This window comes from Lethenteron reissneri, chromosome 27 (genome assembly GCF_015708825.2).
Source record: "Lethenteron reissneri isolate LAM-NWPU_2019-01 chromosome 27, ASM1570882v1, whole genome shotgun sequence".
NCBI classification, from domain to species: Eukaryota; Metazoa; Chordata; class Hyperoartia; order Petromyzontiformes; family Petromyzontidae; genus Lethenteron; species Lethenteron reissneri.
Window position 1 is genome coordinate 4449040 of NC_083805.1, and position 25186 is coordinate 4474225.

Below are 25186 nucleotides of genomic sequence, written 5' to 3' on the forward strand. Positions count from 1 at the left end.
GCTCGTGTATAAATATATACTATTAGGTTTTTCGGTAAAAATAATAGAAATAATGTCAAATTAGTGTTATTTAGTTATTTAATTAATTACAATTTTCTTTGCCTACGTGACTTTACCGAAAGAACCAAGAAGATGAATCCCTGCAGTCACGAAAGCTTTAAATCGAAATATAAATATATATTTTTAATTTTGGTGAGTGACGGGACATCAATCAGCCGCACGGGGAAATGTTTAAAGGCGAATCGCATCAGCGAATTGCCTCAGTGCAGAATTGCGCATGACGTCAGTGGGTTCGCCCGTATCCATGGCAACTCGACCCCCCGCCCACCAACCGCTCCTTCTCTGCCCCCACCCACCCACCAACCCGCGCGCGCGCGCCCCGCCCATGGCTTGCCGCGCTGACGTCACCGGAACGTGCCCCCGCCCCCCGCCGCCCCCCTCGCCCCACCGATGACGCAAACGCGTCGCCTAGCAACCGCCTCCCCGCTCCCGGCGCGCGCGCGACCGCCGCCGTTGGATTTCGCAGAGCGGATCGGACGTCTTCGACGAACGCCATTGCCCGGCGCGCGTCACGTGACCGACCCCCCCCCCCCCACCACCATTGGCCGTGATTGGATGAGGGCTCTCGCCAGCCAATCCAATGGGAAGGGGGTCGCGCTCGGCCGTGTCGATGCGATGTAGGGATTTGAAACTCGGGGGGCGGGGCGCGGGGGTTGAGGGGTGGGGCTTGGGTGGAAGTTCCCCCCCCCCCCCGCAGCCGGCCCCCACCCCCCAGCCACCACCGCGGCTCCGGCGCTACTTTCGGCCATCTTGATCGTCGGGCGAGAGCGAAGCGGAGAAAATAAACAAATTAAAGCGACGGAGAATCCGATTGGAATCCACCGTCAGAACGCGCCATCCGTCATGGAGGACAAGGAGGATCAAGTGTACAAGGCCAAATTGGCCGAACAGGCCGAGCGCTACGACGGTACGTGGTTGTTTTAAGTGATTACAAATTCGAGTGAAAATGAGAGGGCGAAGCGCCGTCTCTTTCGCGGCCGGGGGGGCGACTCGCCGAGCGAGCGAGAGAGTCGCCCCCCCGGCTGCGAGACAAATCGCGTCTCCTTCCACGGGACGCAAATAGGTCGCACGTACATGGCTACCTCTTTGTGCCGTCCAGAGACGGCCCCCCACCCCATCTGCGTTGATTATCGTTTCGTTAAACGCGTGTCGGGATGTTGGTGATGACATGTTTTTGATGGGTTCGCGTGGCTTTCGTGGGCCTCGCGTTCATTAGAAAAGGCGTTGGGGTGGCAGGGATCGTGGAGCACTTTGGCCGCATCACCGCCTCATTGCTGCTCGAGTCTTTCTAACCGCATGGAGGGGAGTGGTGGTGGCGGTTGTGGTGGCGGTGGTGTGGTGGAGTGGTGTGGTGGAGTGGTGTGGTGTGGTGGAGTGGGGTGGTGGTGGTGGAGTGGTGTGGTGGTGGTGGAGTGGTGGTGGTGTGTGGTGGGGGGGCCCCTTTAGGGAAGCGTTGAAGATGAAATGAAATAAATAACGATCGGTCAATGGTGTCCGTAAAAAAACCGCACTAAATATATATTTTTTACACTGAATAAGTCGTCGTACGTGTCCCCAATAGGGGGGGGGGTTGGGGGGGTGTGGGATTCCGTGGATTGTGCGTTGACAGGCGTTGATGGAGATGCGTGCGATCTGGAAGTTGGGGACGGTGTTTGTGTGTCCGGTGGAGGCGACTCTTATTAAAACTAACATATCGCCAATGCCGTTATTGTTTTAATGAAATGGTTGTCACTTAATCTTATATTACATATTGAGGGGGGTTCCCCACCCCCCGTTTCCCTCGCCTGTGTCGGTAGCCGCATGCCCTTCCCCGTGCGTGCTGATATGAGAAACGTGCAGAATGCCACCCACAAAAGACGGCCATACAATACAGTACCTTAATTTAACTTCCATTATAATTACACTTAACATTGAACGTACTTTTGTCACTCTTTTGGAGAGAGAGAGAGGTGGGGGGGGGGGGTTATTTGACCACGCTGGTGAAGGCATTGGGAGCATAGAAGCACAGCACAACGATGGATTGTGCTGCACTTTCCAGCTGCTGATGGCCAGCAGGGAGCCACACCGCAGCCAATAGCACCGATTATACACGGTGGTCAACAGATCCGGGCGATTTCCGTGTGATTTGGCCACAGGCATATCATTTTACACACACAATAGATACTGTATAGTGACATTAATTGGAGCCATGTGTGAGCCCTTTGAGACAGAGGTCTCTTTTTTGTGCAATACCTGGAATGCAAAGAAAAGTAGGGTGCAAAGACCGCCCAAGATTCATTTCCAGAAGCCGGTTCAATTAAACGGCGTAAGAGAATTGTTCTTGTATGAACAAATAATAATGGGTTTTACCCTTTCTGGCAATAAAACAGGATGTGTTAAGACGTTCAAACACCAAATAGAAACCTTTTGCAAGGAATCAATTAGTGCATTAACCACGCACGAAACTTGTGAACATGCAAACAAAAATGCATTGTATTTGAAACTGATTGGCCTACACCAGAGACAGTCTTCTTTAGGGCCTAGTCCCAAAAAGAGAAGAATGTCCCATTTCGAATTGTCCTTATTTTACACTTGATACTCGCGTGAAACTAGGTATTTTTTACACTGATCTTACGCAATCGGCTACAACCCTCCCTCCAACCCAACCGGACCACCTGAAACAATAGGTCAACGGTTGTTACATGAGGTGCCGTTCCCATTTGTCCACGTCATGAATTCACAAAGTAAGAAGAACAATCATGTTTGCAAAGAACTAAATCTCTGCCTATGAGAAATAACCCAGAATTCGCCTGATATAGACAGATCTCAGAAGCTAAGCAAGTTTGAACATGGATGATAGTGCTTAAAGGGGTGACCCAACAATACCTTAACAGGTGTTATTGGAAGAAAAAAAATCCTTTTATCCGAAGATTCTATTTTTCCGATTTGGGGAGGTCTTAATCCAGAATCGTATTGACAAAAGGGTCATACATGTGCATATACTAAAGCACCGCTTGCCATGCTGCGTTTTTACTCTGTCATGCATTGTCTGATACTTTAACAATGGCTCATACTCGGGCCATAACGGATCTTGGAGAGGGAAATTGCCGGACTTTTTTGACAGCTGCTTGACCTGGAAGAAGGAAGGAGGAGAGGGGGATGGCGAGGTGTGATGGCATCAGCAGAAATGGCAGACACCTGGATACAACGGTTGTGCTTAGGACTGTGTAACGCCGCGTGTTATCTTAAGCAGTGCATTGTACTCGTGTGCTCATAACAGCTTTACTTAGAGTAGCGTGGCACAATACTAATGTAATAGTTGATAGTCCTTCGTCAATTCACCACTGCTGGGTGAAGGCCTCCCCCACGCCGAGTTGGTCATGTGGGTTATTTGACCAGGGCAGATTGGTGATGATTGGGCCCATGACCGTTTCTGATATCACTCGCCACTGATGTCAGCGGTGGTCGGGAATCAAACTAATTTTCCGGGGTTCATAGCACGCACCACTGCTGCCTCTTCATTACCGTGCACTGTAGTGTGTAATATCGTGCTAGTAGAGGTGAGCATTGCCTGGAGACACAGCCTTTTTGAATATAAAATAGGAGTCCTCAATAATACAATAGCTGTAATGGAATGTGAAGTCACGCTTTCTGTAATCACGTATTACACAGAGCATGCATGCGTATACTCTGTGTAATTATACCACAAGTATCTGTATAATACTGTACAGTACATAGTGTTTCATTACTTAATAAGACACGTGTGCATGCAATATTATTCCCAGCAAGAGTAGAAATTAGCTTGCAGAATGTGTTGTGCCTGTATTTACTGCCGATGAATTGTCATTTGTGTGCATGTCACCGTGTGAGCAACACTGTATTGCAGTTCATTTAAAAAATATATTACTGTGTTTGTAATCAATGACCCTGCGGCGATTTAGCTGGGCACCGTAGGAATGGGCATCAATTGGCTGCATGGTTCTGGCTCTCAAGCCTTCTCTGGTTTTTGCTTTACCGCATCCACTGTGCACACTGCTGGTGTGCATGGCAACCGTGATGCCGAAGCGTTGTTGCCCCTCACTACCCTGATGCCCTCCCTGCCAGCCTCGCGCCCACCTCGCCTCCTTAGGTTCTGATTTGCGGTGCTTCATGACGTGCTCTCTTTATTTGCCAGGACAGTCTCGCCGAGTCTCGGGACCATTTTATTTAGGAGAATTCTGAATTGGGACGTTTGATCAATAGAATTGATCAAACATCAAACATCATGGAGTACCTGGAGAAAAATCTTTGTATCAGAAAGAGTAACAACTCAAAGCGCAATATAGAGATATATATTAGAATCCATTTATGTACTGCCATCTCCATGCCACCTCGCAGACCTGCCATATACTTATCTTGAACTTGCATCTGCAACCTTCTAAGTCTGCTTAATCTTTTTTCGACTGCCCTGGCCATCTACATGTCTACTTTCAAAACGTGATTCCTACCAATCTGTTCAATATATCTGCTCAAAAACCTTTCTTCCATTGCATTTTACCTCCTTGCCTTATCGCGTCCCCCCCCCCCACCTTCCAAGGCCGGTGCCTCTGTTTTGCTGTGCATCTCCCGTGCCATTTCCTTAAATTTAGTATTTTGAATGCAATTGCTTGACAAGTTCTAGGAAGCAGAGTGACTGGGCCCCCAGGGTCAAGGGGGGAAACTCATTAGAGTAATTGGTCGTGCCTCCCAAGATGTGCAAGGACGCGTCGACGACCATGCTCAACGCGGCGGTGGGGGGGGGGCATGCACGCGTGCGCCATGCTGGTTGGTACGAGTGTGTGGCACAACCAAGTGACCAAGCCAGCACCATGTGCCTCAGTCATTGTGGTGTGGAGAATAATACTTTAACCATTGTTATTTGTCAGGTATCTAATATTGTTGGTGTGTAATCACTTGATAAAAGCAAGGTAATAAATAGGTTACAATTTGTGCTATTGATGCAGTTTTGAAGAGCGGGTCAATTTAAACATTTTCATTGCTCACTTTTGGTAAATATATGCTGATGAATTCAAATATGGCATTCTTTAATAGTGTTTACTCTGGCTATGCATTGCTGCCAAGCTGTGACACTTATTTGTCAATGTTAGATTTTATGAGTGTACTTGACCCACACAATACGAATGTGTGATTGGCAGATACGTGACATATTATTCTTTGAGAATATTAGGTACATTAAAGTGTCTGAGCAATTGAGAGGAAGAGAGACAGCATTGCTAAAGCCACATGATAAACAATTCATTTGGTTCAGGCTCCCAAAAAAAAATCTCAGTCATATCGGAGCGAGTTAAAATCCCAAGCAAAAGGAAATATATACCCACTGTTTCCTGTGTACTGCAGTATCAAATGGCATCTTGTGTACACTGCATGTTTACATGGAAGGAAGATTGCTTTTTGTCAGAAAGAAAAATAAGGTAGCTGCAGGGGCGTCGTGCCGATTGGAGGCGGGGGTTGGGTTGTGGGAATTCCCAAAGGGGACTCCATTTGCAATGCTACCTATGTGATGTGTAAAATGCAATGTGTCGCGTACAGAATTGTGGACTCGTGTAGGCCACTGCAGAAAATGGAGGCATTTGTAGATGTTGCCGTGCGTTCACTCGTGGCCATTTTCCCCGTCTGCCTTTCAAGAGCTTGGAGGCGCTTTTAGTCCGGCACACGTAAGGAGACGTCTCGCTGCAAACGAGCGCTGACAGCGCAAACGTCCCTTGAGAAACGACGTATGGCGGTGTAGTCAACTGGCCTGGTGTCGGTTCCCACAGAGATGGTGGAGAGCATGAAGAAGGTTGCGGCGCTGGACGTGGAGTTGTCGGTGGAGGAGCGGAACCTGCTGTCGGTGGCCTACAAGAACGTGATCGGGGCGCGGCGTGCGTCCTGGCGCATCATCTCGTCCATCGAGCAGAAGGAGGAGAGCAAGGGTGGCGAGGAGAAGCTCAAGCTCATCCGCGAGTACCGGCAGATGGTGAGCTGAACCATGCGTAGTGGATTGGGGGTGTTGGCTTCGGCCAGGATGTGGGACCACGCTCATTGGTGGCAGTCAAATTTTGTTCGACAGTCATAGTAAAAATAGATGCCGCTTGAAGCTATTTGAAAAAACAATAAAAAGGTCGTGTACATGTGCAAAGATAATTATACGTGATGAGATAAAAATGTAAATGTATGGCAATTAAGTAAACATTTTGAATGTTAGCACGATATTTTTCTGTAAACCTGTCTCTTTTTTTGGCCGCTTGCAGCTTTAGAAATTTAATGCACTTTCAAGGTCATTTTTGCCATTTGCCATCCCGAGGATCATGACGACATGTGGCTTGTGCGATTTTGGTCTCTTTTTCGCATCGGTGCAGCACTACACAAATGTCTAAATTACAGGTCTTTTGTGCCCACGCAGGTGGAGAAAGAGTTGAAGTCAATTTGCGGGGACATCCTGGACGTTCTAGATAAGCACCTTATCCCCACCGCCTCCACTGGCGAGTCCAAAGTCTTCTACTACAAAATGTGAGCCTCGCCCAGTTTTTACCTCGAGCGCAGTGAAGGACTGTAAAGTGTTAAATTCCTTTGTAGAAGTTCATTTCATCTACGAAGTGCCACACAGCTATGGAGAAATTGCTTAATTTAGCTAAATGTGTACATCATTTTGTTCCTACCCCTCCTCATGAACATTGCCTTACAACAGAAGTGTACAATAGGTTGACCCACTTCGAGCAATGGTCCATCTTTTAAACAGAGATTGAGAGTAGGGAGAGGTTAACTGGATGAGACTGTTGGTGCGCTGAGAAAAACTGGGGTATCGTAGGCGAGTTGCCAAGCTTTATCAGACGTATTAACAGTTTTCCATTGGTGGATAAAGGAGAGCAGACCGTTTCCAGCCTTCATGGGTGCGTGACAGTGTAAAGAGCCATCTACAACGACACAGCAGTCGATGTCTTTGCCATCGCTTTGTTCCAAAGAAACACCATTGTTTAAATTGTCAGCGTGTTATATTTTGTAATTAATTATAAGGGCAATGTTGATGAAGACTACAGTATTTTTTTTGGTTTATCTGGGGTTGTGCCTCTGTCCAAGCGATCCCTTAATTTTCTTGTTTAATTTTTTTTACACCTTGCTGTTTATGTAGGAAGGGCGACTATCACCGGTATCTGGCAGAGTTCACCACGGCCAACGACCGGAAGGAGGCGGCGGAAAACAGCCTGGTGGCGTACAAGGCGGCGAGTGACATCGCCACCACCGAGCTGCCGCCCACGCATCCCATCCGCCTTGGCCTCGCGCTCAACTTCTCGGTCTTCTACTACGAGATCCTCAACTCGCCCGACCGCGCCTGCAGGTTACCTGGCCACGCGCCCACCTAAGTTGTGCGGCGTTATTTCCCGTTGATGCTTTTAGGCAAGGCTCACTGGAGCGGAGCAAGCGCATGTGTGAGTGCAACAGTCGAAGCCGGCAGATAAAAATGTTGTCCCGTGGATATTTCAAACCATTTACATTGTACAGCTAGGCGGAATAAAAGAGGGGGGGCAGTGGCGGGCACAGTGGTTACCACGCCGCACTATGAACCTGGTCCCGAGTTTGATTGTTGGCCTTGGTGGACATTGTTGGCAAGTGATATCTGTACCGATCCTGGGCACCCGATGTGATCAATCTGCACTGACCAGTAGGGTAAAGTTTGGTTAAACAATCACTATGACCAACACAGTGTGGGGAGACCTTCATTTTGCATTGGATTGACAATAAGATTAAAGATGTTTTATTTTAAGTAAAGGAAATGTACCATTATTGGGGATCATCAGTATAATCTAGCTCTATAACTCTACTATCATTGGTGCCTCGTGGTATGAAATGTCCTACTTTTACACATTGATGTAGGCACCAACTGTCACCTGTTCTTTTTTTTACATTGTTGGGTCTATTTTTAAATTGGTCGAGCTCATGTATAGCCTGGTGAGACTGAGCTTAGAAATACTCCGCATTATAATAAAACATTCTTTGTCCAGCTAGAGAAAAAAAAAAGACCTATACGTGTACAAAAGTTCACCGTAACGATTTTGTGTGACAATAGAAGCTGAGGCCCCATGAAGGTCAGGTCAAGGGGTCAGATTGCATGTGCGCCTGCGTGCTGAGCTCGTTTGTTAAGACGTGGCGTGGCCCTGCGCTCGTGTGCAGACTGGCCAAGGCGGCGTTTGACGATGCCATCGCTGAGTTGGACACGTTGAGCGAGGAGAGCTACAAGGACTCGACGCTCATCATGCAGCTGCTGAGGGACAACCTGACACTGTGGACGTCCGACATGCAGGGCGATGGTAAGTGGCAAGCCCAATGTCGGTCTCCGTCTGTCCTTTCCAGTTACTCCGCGTCGACGGCCACGTCACTACCTCTGAAGTGTCCGCTTTGATTTTGTAGTGCAATGTCGCACGTCCGACTCGCTGGGTACTGAGGTATAGGTATTCGAAAACGTCAAGACGTTAACTTCTACAGGAAATGACACGTTACACCACGCACAAAAAGGTTACTGGACAAAAATAGAGCACAAACTGCTTTAAACGAGGGAGAATTATTTAATGTACTTTAGTAGAAGTAGCAAATAGCCACACGGTGTAAGACTATATTAATGTAACAAAGTCAGATTTGTGAAGAGCCATATAAAATGATCGCCACACGTTGTATGAATGCGGGTGGTTAATCGCTCACGTGCGGCTATGTAATGTGCTGTTTTGTTGTCGTGTTTTTCTAATGTTTAAAATTGCAACAAATAACCTAAGGCGAGAGGGGGGACGTTTCCATGAATGTTTCGCACAATGTGGAGCGCGCTCCATTGCACTCGCGCACCATCAAGTTGCTGAAGACGAATGGATATCGATGCGTGCACACTGGTTGGCGCTCTGAATTGTGACACTGATGTGCGTTTGCCGTTAGACGGCTCAGGACGGTGTACATTTCGGCATACAAGAGGCTAACGCCCCTCGCATGTGCCTGCCATTCTCTTCCGTCGTAAACCACTGCCCAAAAAGAGGTTGTTGATCGGCAGCAGTGGAGGTGCCGCACACCGCCTTCACAAACGCCATCAATTAGATGAAATAAACTGGACGTAAAATATATTTTTTTGCTTTTATTTTTGTTACATTCACACGTACACGAGAAGCAGATTCCTCTTTGTTTTTGCGCTTATGTGCGTACATTCTTCACATGCACGCACTCAATTTGATGCTTTGGTCTCCAACCACCAGACCTGCGTTTGGTGCAGCGTGACCTTCGGAGAATGAGGATTCTAAGCGGGTTTCACTGTACCTGCATGCTCAGATGTTCAAGTATGCATACCCAGGAACAGCTAGTGCTGCATAGAGTTGATTATAGTCAACAGTTAATGGTGGTGCCAGTGTTTTGTTATGAGATCACAATAAATATGTCTTAGAACAGATTGCATCCTTTGCTTAGATTGCTGTAATAGAAATAATGAGCAAACTTACACTGCCAATTTGGTTCCTTTTAAAAAACATTACTTTTTCTAAGGATTCCATCCATTAATTTTAATTGAAGTGTATGCCGCTGATCATGATTTAACAGGTAGTCTCTACAATGGCATGCATTGGCAAAATGAGCCTATTTCAGTAAAACATGCTCCCTCAACATTGCAAAGTGAGGCACTTTTTTTGTCGACAAGTTGAGTGATCCAACACACCAGTTGTGTACTGTGTGCTCTCTAATTCCTCTTCCCTAATTGAAAATTTCCAGCCACTGCAAGCTTAGAGAGGCTCAGACTCACAATTTGCCCTCAATGCTTCCCAGATTCCTAAACTGGATCTTATCTTTTAACGGAGCCTTTTTGGTGTAAAATTTTCAAACCACTGGATCTAGGTCAGCCTGCATCTAATCTCCACCGTCGCCACCTTCGCTACAAATGTAATGCTCCTCCACCCGACTGTCGCCAGAACACCTTGTGGCCTCCACGATTTACGCATCGCCGCACGTGCACCCTGTTGCTCGCGTTTTTTTCGGAGTTTAGTCATTTGACGTTACTTGGCCATCAGGCCAGGCGTTGGTGGCACATTCCTGTATTCCAGCATTGTGGAAGCTAGGGCTGATTGGTCACAAATGATGAGAAACTCTTTTCCCGTGGGCATCCTGGTTTGCCAGGAGAAGGCAGTACAGGAAAGTGCAGACTAATATTATCTGTCCCTTGCTGTATGGGACAGTTATGATGTTCTCTGAAGAAGGGCCATTACCCAACATGTCATCTATCATAATATTGCTTTGAATTCAGTGTTTATAAATGTGTTTTTGTTAACAGCTGTAAACACACTGCCACCAATTAATATGTATGGGATAGCATGTTACCTCTCACGTGGGGGTTTTCTCCAGGTGCTCCAGTTTCCTCCGACATGTATAAACACTCATTATTTGCCTAAAAACATTTAAAGGACAGCATAGCTTGGACATAGTTGGTGCAGGCTCACCACCCGACTGCCTTTCCAGCTTGTCTGGTTCCTCAGCGTTTGTGAAATGCAATTAGCATGCATGATGCTATATGAAATAAGCAATTAATGACATGCGTACTTGCGTATTACAGCATCGCGAGTCGCCGACTCTGGGTTTTACCATTCAAGGGTGTTGTGACGTGTTCAGGCACGAGTAATACACGTGACTGATGCGAACTTGTGGCTGGTCCTTGTGTGCCCTTCCCTGCACTTTCTCCCACAGCGGAGGAGGATTCGAAGGAGGAGACCTTGCAAGATGTGGAAAATGAAGCCAACTGAGCCCCAGATTTACCCACAGCCCACACAGCTCTCGCTCTCTCTCGAGCCAGCAGACACCGTGCTGCCTCCCACTCACAGCCGCCTCCACCCGCGAGGGAGGTGGGGGTTCAATGGTGGGCACGCTGTGAATCAAAACACAAAACAAAGTGGAAGGAAATCCCTGGCTCTTCTCTGTTCATGAAGGGCTCATTGCATTCATTTCTCACTTTCTAAGCCCCCCCCCCGACCCTCACCCCTAAAACCCTCAACCCAAAACGTTCACCCCCTCAATTGCGCATATTGCTCGAAGCTGTGCGCTAGCGACTGGCGGTTGCCGCAGTTTTAAAAAACGGCGTGCACTTTTTAGTTTGCCGAAGGGTGGCGGCGTAGCGAGCCCGAGCATCTCGGCGGTTTTCGTGCCATACCACCGCTCGATGGCCGCACGAACCGTAATGTTGCGAAAAAGCAGTAGGATTTTTAGTAGGTTCTGATCGCTAAAGCACATCGGCAAAGTAACATGAATTGTCAATGGCTGATCACTTAGATGCGAGTCGGTAAGCAGTTGAGGGAATACCCAAACCCCACACTGTTTGCTTACTGTTGTTTGCCAAATTTTGAAGAGTGTAGTGTGAAGAGATGTTTTGGCTAACTGGAATTGCTCACGCAAAGCTTTCTCTGATTCTCTTTTGCTCAGTTTTTTTTCTCTCTTTTTTGCATTTAGTCGCTATCGTAGCTTGTTAGGGCTCTTAGTGCTGCAGGGTTTCGTGGAAAACCAGGCGTAATTGATCTTTGTGGCACCTGACCGCATCAGACGCAAGATGTTTTACAACTTTTGGCTGGCTGAGACAACGGAGCAAGGGGGCAGATATATACCGGCTTAAAACAATTGGGGGGGGGGGGGGGGGGGGTGGGGGAACAAATTGGTTCAAAAGTAAGGTTTAATTCCAAAATTGGGTAAATTCAGTGGTTTGGGTTGCAACGGCTCCAGCATGATTGAACATGTCGCTATGCCTGCACAAATACGCAGTGTGTGCAACATTTTTAACCCGTCCCGTGACACAAGTACGTGGGTACAGTTGCTAAGCTTTAGGCTGTGCAGTGCTGTCGCCAGCGATCCGTATATGTCTGCGCAGTGGAAATAACTTGTACTTGAATCTTGGGTGTGATGTTTTAGGCGCTAGCTGTTTAATCACATTTTTACGAAGATTCTGTGAACTTGCTGATATTAAATATTAATCCTGTGGTCTTTGTGTTTGTGTTGCTGTCGTAGCATGTAAGTTCACTGGCGAATGAGCTTTCGTTCTGGTTATTATTGTAATCTGTTTGTGTTCATTTAATGCTCTTGTGTAACCTGAATGTCATATTAAACCTTTGGATGACTGAAATAATTGTGGATTTACTATTACTGTGGTGTTACTGGTGTCTGATTGTAAAGGTAAAGTGTTGGCATTTCCAGCAACTAATTGAAACATTTTATTTAACACATTTGTTTGTCTTACTGCAAGTTATTCTATCATGCGTAAGATTGATAATCCATTTGCAAATATTGCAGACAAGTTTAGACCATGTGCAGTCAAATATATACAGTATTTCACATGACCTCTCCATAAGTCCTTTAAACTTTTTTTAAAAATCATTTACATACCATGCAGTACACTGCTGTGATTTTGTATCATGATAGTCAAACTGACAATGTATTTTCAATTTTCAGATGGAATTTCTCCAAACTGCAAATTAAAACAATGTCTTTTTGTTAAGTTGTTAGCGATGAGGCTGAGATACATCAACCCTTCTGCACTTGAGAACTTGGGTTTAATATTAAGTGGCCAAAAACTGGATTTGAACCCAGATTAACAGCGGTGAGCTTCGACAGCTGAGCCAGAAGATGTATTTGAATGGAATTTTAGATTACTTGACGTGTTTATTATTCCCATTTCCCCGTATTTTTTATGTCCGTATTCTTCCACCAGGTGGCGGTAGCTGACCAATATTGCAACTTGCCTTATTTTATAACTGTAAAAAAGCGGCACATTCTTACAGTTGATAGAGTTAGTGTAATCGCCAGGCAAGCGTAGTTTCTCTGCGGCTGTAGAAAACTCAACCACATTTTTAATTAGCAACCTTTCAAACGTGTGTTCTTTTTAGAATTAACGTTATTAGCTTTCTTAACTGCCTGCGTCTGACGCCCGGTTGGCTTGCTGACAACAGCTCTGAATGGCAGTGCCGCAGAAGCCACACATTACGTAACTGCTATCGTCATTCCTGAACCCTGCTACATATGGTAAGGACAAGCTAACATCGAAGACGACTGACCAAAGCATAGGAAAGTAAAACCAGACAAACGTGATAGGGGTTTGAAACGGACAAATTTGGTCGAAGAAAACGTGTTTCTGTAGCTGTCTCTCCGAAGCAGATGTCTCGGAATGCGATAATCACTTCCAAGTGGCTATGCTCACCTTGTTAATAGCCGCTGGGTGGACAACATTGCCGCTTCAACTCCCAGCAAGTAGAAGCACACTCGTAGCTTCTGGCAGAGCGATGTCACGTCAAGACAAAATGACACCACGGGCTTTAGTGTAAAACAATTGCGTCGAAAAAAAATTTTTGTTGCTCCGATAATCTCGTACGTTGGTAATTATTGCAAAAAAATCGTGTTGTAATAATGACTGTAATGATAGCAAAACAATTGCAGGCGGGGCGTCAACTCGTCTCCACCAGCTCCGTTTAAAGTTGTAGCTAATTCTTGTTTTGCCACTGCCAAAAGGTGGCGGTACAGAAATTTCTTCTTGAAATCTCCCTCTGTGGGATATCCCAAGTGGAATTTTTATTTTACCGGTTACTCCAGTTTCCTCCCACATGAAGGCAAAACACCCCTTCATGGAATGGGACTAAACATTCCAGAGGAAGTAGCAGCACCACTCTCCTGAAAAAAAGGTCTCTAGACGCATTGAGGCTATCCCGGATAGATATACGATATATTTAGATAAGTGCGTTTATTGACAACCTGATAAGAGTCCATTGAAACCGGGACCTACACGAATGCAATATCGCCTGAACACACCACAATATGTAACGCCAATTTTGCTAAAGCATTAAGAACATTAATGCCATGGGTGGGGGAGTGTTGGCCATTATATATGTTTTCGAACAACAACAAAAACTAAAAGACCCCCACGCATATTCGCTTCGACTTTTTGTGTTCTTCTAACTAAAAGAATATCACAACTACGCACACAACTCGTGCCATTTGTTGTTGTTGGATGTCCACACAATCTGCGAGGAGGAATTTTTTGGCCAAGCCACCACCGTTTGACCTCAGGCCGCTCAATTAATCATTCGCGCCACGGCTTCATTTCAAACCAGGGCTGGTCCTGGGCTGAATAACAACAACAACAGCTTAACACTGCGGCCTTAAAAGGAAAATATATAATTGTCGACGTTTCGGGCAATTAACCTTCTGCAGTGACCGTTCAAAAACTTGGCAGGGCCCTACCTGAACAAAAAAAAAAGTCTTTGGACTCTCAACAATGAAATCTGACTGTTGATGAGACTCAGTGAGGTCGAAACGAGTCCCAGGTTTGCTTGCTTAAAAACAATACAAATGCCGTCTGATAACAGTGGTCCAGAACAGCAGGTGACTGATGGACTGGAGACATAACGGAGTGATCTGATCGTGTTGCCGGTTTACACCGTGACACGGTGATTTTCCAACATTAAAACCCCCCAAATAAAACACATTAATATCCCGTCTGGCCCCGTGTCCCCTGGAGTGAGTGGAAACCACATTGCGAGCACAGAGATAATTCATAATACAAAGGGAATTTGGGGGGGGATTAGATCACGTCAATATAAATGTGTCGTTAAACCCGCCACCACCCGACACAGCCATTGAGTAAGGTTTGTCACGTAAACAAAACGTGCCAATTCGTTACACGTACAGCAACATCCATAACATTTACAATCTGATCCACAACATTTACAATCTGATTATAAATGTTGTGGGTTTGCTCTCCAACACCACGGTGTTGTATATATTTATATATTTACGCGATCTAACCCAACAACAACAACCTGTATTATGGATGATATTGGTCGCGAAAGCCTGACTCACTATTCATGTGAGTTAAACTGTTGTGTGTCTCTCTCTGTGTCTCTGTGTGTGTCTCTCTCTGTGTGTCTCTGTGTTGTCTTTCTCCGCTTGTGTGTCTGTGTCTCTGTGTGTGTCTCTCTCTGTGTATCTCTGTGTGTGTCTCTCTCTGCTTGCGTGTCTCTCTGTGTGTCTATGTTGTCTCTCTTTGTGTGTCTGTGTGTCTATGTTGTGTCTCTCTCTGTGTCTCTGTGTGTGTCTCTCTGCTTGTGTCTGTCTGTGTGTCTCTGTTGTGTGTCTGTCTGTGTGTCTCTGTTGTGTGTCTCTGTCTGTGTGTCTCTGTGTGTGTCTCTCTCTCTGTGTCTCTGTGTTGTCTCTCTCTGCTTGTGTCTGTGTGTCTCTGTTGTGTCTCTCTCTGCTTGTGTGTTTCTCTCTCTGTGTCTCTGTGTGTGTCTCTCTCTGTGTCTGTGTTGTCTTTCTCTGCTTGTGTGTCTGTGTGTGTGTCTCCGTGCCTGTGTTTTGTCTCTCTCTCAAATTTAGTTCGACCTGATGACGGTTGCTTGTGTTGCAATCGAAACGTCGTACGCTATTATTTAATTCATTTTCTTTCTACGTGACTTCACCGAAAGCACCGCAAGGTAAGTCCTGCAGTCACGAAAGCTTCAAACCAAGAGAGAGAATTGTGATAATTGTTTTTTTCTACCCTTTCATCTGGCAACAAATCCGACACCTTTTTTGTTTACAAGGAGTCATGTTTACATTGACCACAATACCTGCGGTCAGAATGCAAACAAAAAACATAACTCTGATAATGATATGCACTGTCCTTGAAATTGATTGATCCACACCGAGACAGCTTTCCTTAGAGCCTAGTCTCACATGGTGTTGGACCAGATGATGCCAAAAGGCGCACGAATTGAGAATTGTCCCAAGAGGTCTTGGGCTCCACGCTCCGCGAATCTTCCACTCCGACCCGCGTTTATCCGCCAGCTCCCGAGGTCCGTTCGCGCAAGTCGGAGCGAACGGATATCATCATCAGCATCATCAGCATCGCCACCACCACCATCATAATCAGCAGAACAGTGATCGATCATCATCGGGAGATAACCAAGCAACATTGGCGGCTCGTCCTCGGATAAGAAAGAAAGGGGAGGAAAGAAAGGGGGGCTCCTGACAATGCCTGGCTGAGACGGAGAGCTGCGTCTCTGTGTCGGCTGTTGCTGCTGCTGCTGTGCAGGACACGTACACAGACACACACACACGTACACACCACCACCACCATCACACAGACACACCACACACCACCACCACCACACGTACATAGACACACACGTACACACACCACCACCACACACGTACACAGACACACCACCACCACACGTACACAGACACACACGTACACACACCACCACCACACACGTACACAGACACACCACCACCACACACGTACACAGACACACACACACCACCACCACCACACGTACACAGACACACACGTACACACAGACACACACCACCACCACACACACACCACCACCACACGCACACCACCACACGTACACAGACACACACACCACCACCACCACACGTCCACGGACACACACACACCACCACCACCACACGCACACCACCACACGTACACAGACACACACACCACCACCACACACGTACACAGACACACACACACCACCACCACCACACGTACACAGACACACACGTACACACAGACACACACCACCACCACACACACACCACCACCACACGCACACCACCACACGTACACAGACACACACACCACCACCACCACACGTCCACGGACACACACACACCACCACCACCACACGCACACCACCACACGTACACAGACACACACACCACCACCACACACGTACACAGACACACACACACACCACCACCACCACACGTACACAGACACACACGTACACACAGACACACACCACCACCACACACACACCACCACCACACGCACACCACCACACGTACACAGACACACACACCACCACCACCACACGTCCACGGACACACACCGCCACACACACACACCACCACACACACCACCACCACACGTACATAGACACACACACACCACACACACCACCACACGTACACAGACACACACACCACCACCACACGTACACAGACACACACCACCATACGTACACAGACACACACACACCACACGTCCACAGACACACACACACCACCACCACCACACACACCACCACCACACGTACACACGTACACACACCACCACACACACCACCACATACACACCACCACACACACACCACCACCACACACACCACCACACACAGACCACCACACACATACACACACCACCACACACCACCACCACACGTACACACACGTACACACAACCACCACACACTATACGAACACGCACACACACACAGACATTCGAACGCACGTCTTCATTTTTGCTTTCGTTTCGCCTGCCGGGCGAGCAGAGGAGAGGGCTGCTGATTGTGGCTGGGAGCGAGCGAGAGGTTCGTGGGGGGTGGTGGTCACGCCGAGGATTGCTCCATCGAGTGTGGGGGTGCCGAGGAGCTGAGTGGACAGCCTCCTTCGATCTTGCCCGTGAGGACGGGAGGACAGGAGAGGGCTTCATAATCTTCGTCATCATCATCAGCAGCAGCAGCATCAGCAGCAGCATCGTCATCATCATCAGCCCCGTCTGTACGCAAGGCGCACCGAAGCCCTGGAGGTGATTCTTTGGATGCTGCTCCGCTGGTCCGGATAGATGGAGTCTGTTCACTGACCGGTAGGTGTGTCCGCCACACACACACCACACACACACCACACGCACATACAGCACACACACAGAACACACAGCACACACCACACCCACAACACACACACCCACACACATACCACACACACACACTACACACACACAGCACACACACACGCCACACACACCCAACACACACCCCACACACACAGCACACACCACACACACACATACACCACACATACACCACACAGCACACACACAGCACACCACACACAAATGCACACATACCACACACACAGCACAAACACAGCACACACACACACATACCACACACACATACCACACACGCACACCACACACACCACACACACATACACCACACACACACCACACACACATACACAGCACGCACACACACACCACACACACATACACCACACACACACCACAGCACACACACACACCACACACACAGCACACACACACATACCACACACACATAACACACTAACACACACTACACACATACACCACACACACACACAGCACACACATACCACACACACATACACACACACATACACACACATACCACACACACATATCACACTCACATACACACACACCACACACACAACACACACACATACACCACACACACCACACACATACACAGCACACCACACACACACACCACACACACACACCACACACACAGCACACCACACACCACACACACATACAGCACACACACATACACCACGCACACATACACCACAACACACATACATACAACACATACACATACCACACAGCACACACACCACATACAGCACACACACCACATACAGCACACACCACACACACAGCACACACACACCACACACACACCACACACACACAGCACGCACACCAACACAAAACACACCACACACACACAACACACACACACATACCACACACACCGCACACACACAGCACACACACAACACACACACACACACCACACACACATACCACACACACATACCACACACACCGCACACACACAGCACACCACAAACACACATACCACACCACACACACACACACCACACGGCACACCACACACATACACACCACACACATACCACACACACAGCACACACACCACACACAGCATACACACACCACACACACACACCACACATAGACACCACACACACTTAGATGATGGTGTATCTTGCGTTGAACAGGATCCCAATTGTTCAGATGCAGTGCTCTGGTCAATAACATCTGGTAGCCCGGCAGCATTTACTACAACAAAGCCTGACTCTGCTGATAACCAGACCCAGACGGTCGCACACCGGTCCGGAGTTTTGATTACTTAAAGCAAATGCTACTGGATGACACCTGAGATGAGCAAGGTTGGCTACGTACGGCGCGAAAGAAGTTCAACGTGCATACATGGCATTGGTCCCGAGGGTCAAGGGGCCGATGAACTAAAACACGTGTTGTGTTTGCATGTGCAGAGACATGCCATGCGCTCTGTGCATGTGTGCCTTTACAGTAACACGTGTGTGTCACTTCTTCCGAGCTATAAGCCGTCATTCTGATGATGTTGACCGAATCGCATAAACGTTGTATTCATAATAGAGTTTTTTTTAGGTTAGATCGCGTAAATTTCTAAATGTGTCGTTAAACCCGCCACCACCCGACACCACCCGACACAGCCAACTAGTAAGGGTTGTCACGAAAACAGAACGTGGCCAATTCGTCACTCGTACAGCACTACACCGGTTGTGTTGGAGAACCAAGCCACAACATTTACAATCTGAGTACGACATTTCGCCAGTAATTACAACTAGCTTCATCAGGCGACAGCCAGACATTGCATTGTTGGGACCCTCCTTGCGAAGGAGTCTCGTATGGAACGTCGAACTTCTTTCGCACCGTACGTGGCCAACCGTGGGGTGGGGGTGCGGGGGAAGGACAATGAACGGAACGCACAAAAAAACAACAACAACAAACCCCGAGTTTTGAGACTTGGCGAGGCTTTTCTGGTGTAAATAGATCGCTTTGCATTGTACGTTTATTTTGATTCCGTTGCACGGATTATTTTTTTGTTTATAGAGAACGAGTACACAGGGTTCTCCTTAAGGAAAGCTGCGGGGCTATTTAACGGCCGTTGGCTACGTACGGTGCGAAAGAAGTTCCACATACGTATACTGTACATAAAATGCAAATGTAAAAAATTGAAAAAAATTTAGGCATAGGTGCACGTAAGCTCTCGAGGTACTGGATGGCGTGTTAGTCGTAACAGTGACAGAAACACACGCACATCGAAATACAGCAACGTCTCTACTTACAAACACTCGACTTACGATAATGCAGAGATACGAACAAACCTGTCCGTATGTCCAGTTGCTTGTTCGAAACCGAGAGTCGTAAGTTCAACCGCCGCGCAACAGATGCCGGTGGTGGCATCTACATCTGCAGAACGTGAAAACCCAGTGACATCTACATCTACCGGAGATTATACAACTTTGAAAGCCATTCCCCGTGTTTAGTGTACACGCCGTACAAGACATTTCGACTCGACGGGAGGGAAGTTGGGACTTACGAACAAATCGACTTACGAACAGATCCTCTGGAACCTAACTGGTTCGTGAGTATCAGAGTCCCCGTAAAGGAGGGGAGTGGAGGCGCTGCGGTGTCGCATTCTGCCCTCTGAACGAACCTGGTCAATTCAAGTCCTCGGCCACAGCTTATAGCAGTGGACGAGTGACAGATATCTGAACCGGTCCTGACCCGCTCACCTTTAGCAGGCCACACTGACCAGCATGGCGAACTATGATCGGCCTCGAACACGCAAGCTGTGGGGTATAGCCACAAGTTAAACGTTATTTGTGTTTTGAGTTGATCTTCTTTGAATGCAAAACATACCGTGACATCTTGTACAACGTAAGCATGTTGTGCTGAAGGCTAAAAGTTGTAGATTTTGGGGAGAAATTATTGATGTAATGTGGTCTACATGCAGGTGCTAGGTAGATTGTTACATCGCATGATCACGAGTGATGGCAATGGCTTGGGAAGGCTATCATCCAGCAGTGGATTTACCATGGGCGAAGGTGATTTATGATATTCAGGATTAAGTGGTGTTAATCGATCTTCCACAAAAAGTTTGCAAACTATGAAGAAAACACAATGTTTTTGAACGTTAACAGAATATTACTGGCCCCCTGGCTGAAGACTATGGTTTACATAAAAAAAACTAAGAATTCCTTTATACAGTACAGTGTATCCAGGAAAGCTTCACTAAGTTGGTGCTATTTTTGCATGCAGGCAGGTCCTGCATTGGAATGTTTCGCCAATTCCATTGAGTCAGGGGGGCATGTGGGAGGACATCTGAGTGCCCGGAGAGAACCGCACACCTATGAGACGGCTTGGCACCCTGAGCTCCACGGAGATTGATGCAACGCAAACTCATGAATTACTCTCCGAATGGAAACCGTCGTTGTATTGCCGCCATCGACTGACCACTGCTGCACAGCATAGCCCAAACCTGTAGCACCTGGCATTCCCAGGGAGTCTCGCATTCAAATACAAACCAGGGTCTTCAAAGTGATTTTTGTGTTTAGTTTGTTGTCCTTCCCCCGCACCTCCAATTAGCACGGTTGGCTACGTACGAAAGAAGTTCAACATGCATATATGCGTCTCTGTTGAGCTTTTGAGACCACATGAGACGGGGTGCGTTTAAATTAAAATTAGAAAAAGATTGGAAGCGCACCGCACAAAATTAATTCGCCCTGGAAGAGAGAGAGAGAGAGAGAACGACTCTGAGGCATGAGGAACCACGGACAATGTGCGTATATTGAACTTCTTTCGCACCGTACGTAGCCAAACGTGCTAATTGGAGGTGCGGGAAGGCAGCAGCTCGGTGGCGACCTAACGCCAACCCCCCCCCTCCAAGCTCTGCAGTCCCCATTATATAGTAAAGTGTTTTCAGGCCAATTAATGAGTATACTCTTTGGTTCTCTCGGTAAAGTCACGTAGTTAGAAATAAAATAAACTACGTGACTTTACCGAAAGAACCAAAGAGTATGGATTCCTGCAGTCACGAAAGCTTCGAATCAAGATCAATTAATGAGTGCTTGCATGTGGGAGGTAACTGGAGCACCCAGAGAAAACCCACTTGTGCGAGGGGGCAACACTCTATCCTCGGATGTGCCATCTCGACGGCACCCAGAGAGTTGCGCAGCATTTGTGTGATTCACCAACCCTCGCTGCGTCCACCGTGCTGGATTAGTACGGGCGTGCGCCACGCGAAATGAGGCAGTGTGGGCTCGACAAAACCTACCCGCGTTATCTCGTGTCACAGGATCAATGCGCCCCTGTAATGGCTTGCCTCGTTTCGGCGCTGTACAAGTTGTCATTGTTATTACCGACATCAATTTGGAACCCAGTTACAACTGCACAGTCATAGCGTTGGCGTCACAACCCTTTTATAAACGGACTGCACTTCCAATGCGCGTTATCGCTGTCGTTTTATGTTCGCACAAAATATTGAGTTTTCAAAAATCCGATTGTAGATTTACATTCGGCAAACCTTGAGAACCTCCCAATGTAAACGCTCGTAGGCCCAGGTTCAACAACAAAAAGCTTGACAATATTTATTCCTGAAATGTAAGTAACGTTACAATTTAGAAGCAAAAATAAAGTTGGATTTCAAATTAAGAGAGTTATTTGCATAGAAATGCCCCTTCCCCTTCTTTGTTTCCGATATTCCAAAGCGCCATAGCGAGTCAAACCCAGAATTAACTGTAAACGAAACACGTGGACATTGTTCATTGCCCAGCAGCGATCTCCTTCAACATTTCAAGGTCTTTGCACGGCCTCGAGAAGCGCTGCCACACCACACCGGACCCCGTGCTGCCAGCCAGCCAGGCACACAGGTAGCCAAACCACGCTTGCCACCTCGGGCACCCACGGCACCTGGCACCAGGCACCAGTTTACCTGGCACAAGTTTACCTGGCACAAGTCCCGGCTGAACTTCACTCGCGCGCCTAGATTTCTCTACTGGCGGCGACCCATATATCGTAAACTCGAGTTTCTCATATCGACACGACGATTGGGTATCGCTCCTGTTGAGTTTCAGATTTTGGGTCGGAATGCCTCCTCGTTGATGTGAAGTTCAAGCGCGACTTGCTCCGCCAGGCGAGGACGCAAGCGATCAAGGATCGTCTCGTTTTTGCAAGAGCGATCTGGGTCGTTGGTCGTGTGCGGAATATACGGACGTGCAGCGGTCTCCTGCGGTGTTTCAATTTGAAAGCAAAAATAAAGCTTCGTGACCCATTCCCCCCGTCATAACCACCGCCAAATCGACCGATTTGTAGCAATAGGCTGCTGACCTTAAGGCCCCTTTAGAGCATACTGATATTCAAAGCGGCTAATATCGCTGTATAACAAAAAACAATTACAAGAACAAAAACAAAAAACCACTCCAAATTTTTTTTACTGACCCAATTTTGACTTCAAAAATTGTTGCGAGGCAAAGGGGGTTTTGGTAATGTCGGCAGCCAACCTCTTAATTCGGTACGGCTTGGCGAGCGCGTGTAGCGAGATGCTGGCAGACAAGAGACGGCTGTGGTGTCATTTTAACCTCCGCGGCAATGAATGCGTTCGCATCCTACAAATGCGACCGCGCGTCGCCAGAGCAGCAGTCGCGAGTCCCGAGGAGTCCGGCAGAAAACCTCCGAGCGATGGCGAGAGCCTCCCACGGAGTCAAACTACGCACGGCGTTGGACGTGGCCCTCGCACCCACAATGACCGCTCAGATTTGTGTCGGTCCTTTAACCAGGCACGGACATCACAATTGTCTCTGTCGTTTCGATTTAAAGCTTTCGTGACTGCAGGGATTCATCTTCTTGGTTCTTTCGGTAAAGTCACGTAGAATGGAAATAATAAAATAATAATAATAAAATATAATATAATAATTCTCACGACGTTTCGGCCACAACGCAAGCAGCCGTCCTCAAGTGGAGAACAGGTCTGTCGAGAAGACAGTCACAGCATTCAGACTCTGTCTTCTCGACAGACCTGTTCTCCACCTGAGTACGGCTGCTTGCGTTGTGGCCGAAACGTCGTGAGAATTATTTTATTATGTTTTATTTTTATTATTTTATTATTTCCATTCTACGTGACTTTACCGAAAGAACCAAGAAAATGTCTCTGTCGTGTTTCGCGACATCCACCGCTGACATTTCCAGCCATTTGTGTGCGCCTTTCCCTTCGACAAGTCAATGCCCTCGGCTTAAACACAGACGACTAATGTTTGGCTCGCCGACGGATAGACACGCTGCTGTAGGCTCTGTCGGTGACTCTTGGTTAGATTTCTTGAGGGTTGGCTATCGAAGCGGCTCGATGAGTGAAGTAGCTATCGAGTGTGCTGGCAGAGCAAGTGCACAGAGTGAGCGGCTGAGAGGACAGGGGGGTCACCATGCGTCGTAGATGCCGAGGTGCCAGGCTATGAAGATGGGAGAATTTGGACAGGGGTTGGGGAGGGAGGAGTTGGAACCCCATTTAATTCCTTGCTGTAGGGCCCATGTGAATCACGTTACACCAGCGGGGTATGCGAGAGCACGCACAGCTGCCTGATGCTTGTTCTCGAATAAAGTCGACTGTAGATTTGAAGCTTTCGTGACTGCAAGGATTCATATTCTTAGGTTTTTTTTCTTTCGGTAAAGTCACGTAGGTAAAAAAAAAATTTATTAATAAAAAGTAAAATAAAAAAATATATTTTATTTTACTTTTATTAATTTTAATTTTTTTACCTACGTGACTTTACCGAAAAAAAAAACCTAAGAATATAAAGTCGACTGCTCTAATCGTACACCCGACCTACACCCGGAGCCGTCGCACGTACAGATTTCACATCACGTGTTATTACAGTTCCACCAGCTCCGATGTTAATCTCACAGAATCGCTGCCAGGCTTTGCATGCCAATTGTTAGCGGTGCTTCTTTATCTCCCGGGCACACCAGACACGGCGTTTCCCAGATTATTTGAGCTACGTTTCAGTTTTCTGGCCTTTCTAGCTACAACATTATTGCAATTGACATCACTCACTCCTTAAACAATCATGACCAACTGTATATACGATTGTGAATGCTGGTACATTAAAACATGTACGTGATCAAGTTAACTCTATCTCTTGTAATGACAATAGTAAGTATAGCGCGGTGTGTCATTGCGAAATTAAATATTTGAGGAGGAACTGGTGATAATCGTGAGTGATAGGGATTTGATGCGAATGTAAACTCTCACTTTGGCCAAAGGCCCATGGCACTGTGGCTTCAGCAGTTACTGTAGAGAAGAAAATCAGAGCTTAATTTTTGTTTGCCGGGTCTGTCTGGGTCAATGTCTGGGAAAATATATTCAGACCCAACACACCCAACACACAGTACCTCTCACTGTGGCTGTGGCTACTATTCATGTGCCTATTCCAGTCTACCAGGAACCCACAATGTCCAATGTGAAAGTAAAGCCTC

General features: G+C 47.3%; 2 protein-coding genes across 3 annotated transcripts in view; both read left to right on the forward strand.

Moving 5' to 3' along the window:
* Nucleotides 1-773: 773 nt before the first annotated feature.
* YWHAE (tyrosine 3-monooxygenase/tryptophan 5-monooxygenase activation protein epsilon) lies at nucleotides 774-12181 on the forward strand. Its single transcript, XM_061561200.1, has 6 exons — nucleotides 774-967; nucleotides 5835-6034; nucleotides 6461-6567; nucleotides 7187-7393; nucleotides 8227-8363; nucleotides 10759-12181. The coding sequence occupies exons 1-6, from the start codon at nucleotides 904-906 to the stop codon at nucleotides 10812-10814; spliced, it is 771 nt and encodes a 256-aa protein (XP_061417184.1). The 5' UTR covers nucleotides 774-903; the 3' UTR covers nucleotides 10815-12181.
* Nucleotides 12182-16859: 4678 nt separating this feature from the next.
* LOC133348415 (protein-tyrosine sulfotransferase 1-like) overlaps nucleotides 16860-25186 on the forward strand; it is a 52499-nt gene continuing 44172 nt past the window's right edge. The window contains exon 1 of one of the 2 annotated variants that reach the window (XM_061561209.1): nucleotides 16860-17687. The gene's annotated coding sequence lies outside the window, so the exon portion shown is untranslated. The remainder of the gene's footprint in view (nucleotides 17688-25186) is intronic. The other variant, XM_061561208.1, reaches the window with a different exon arrangement.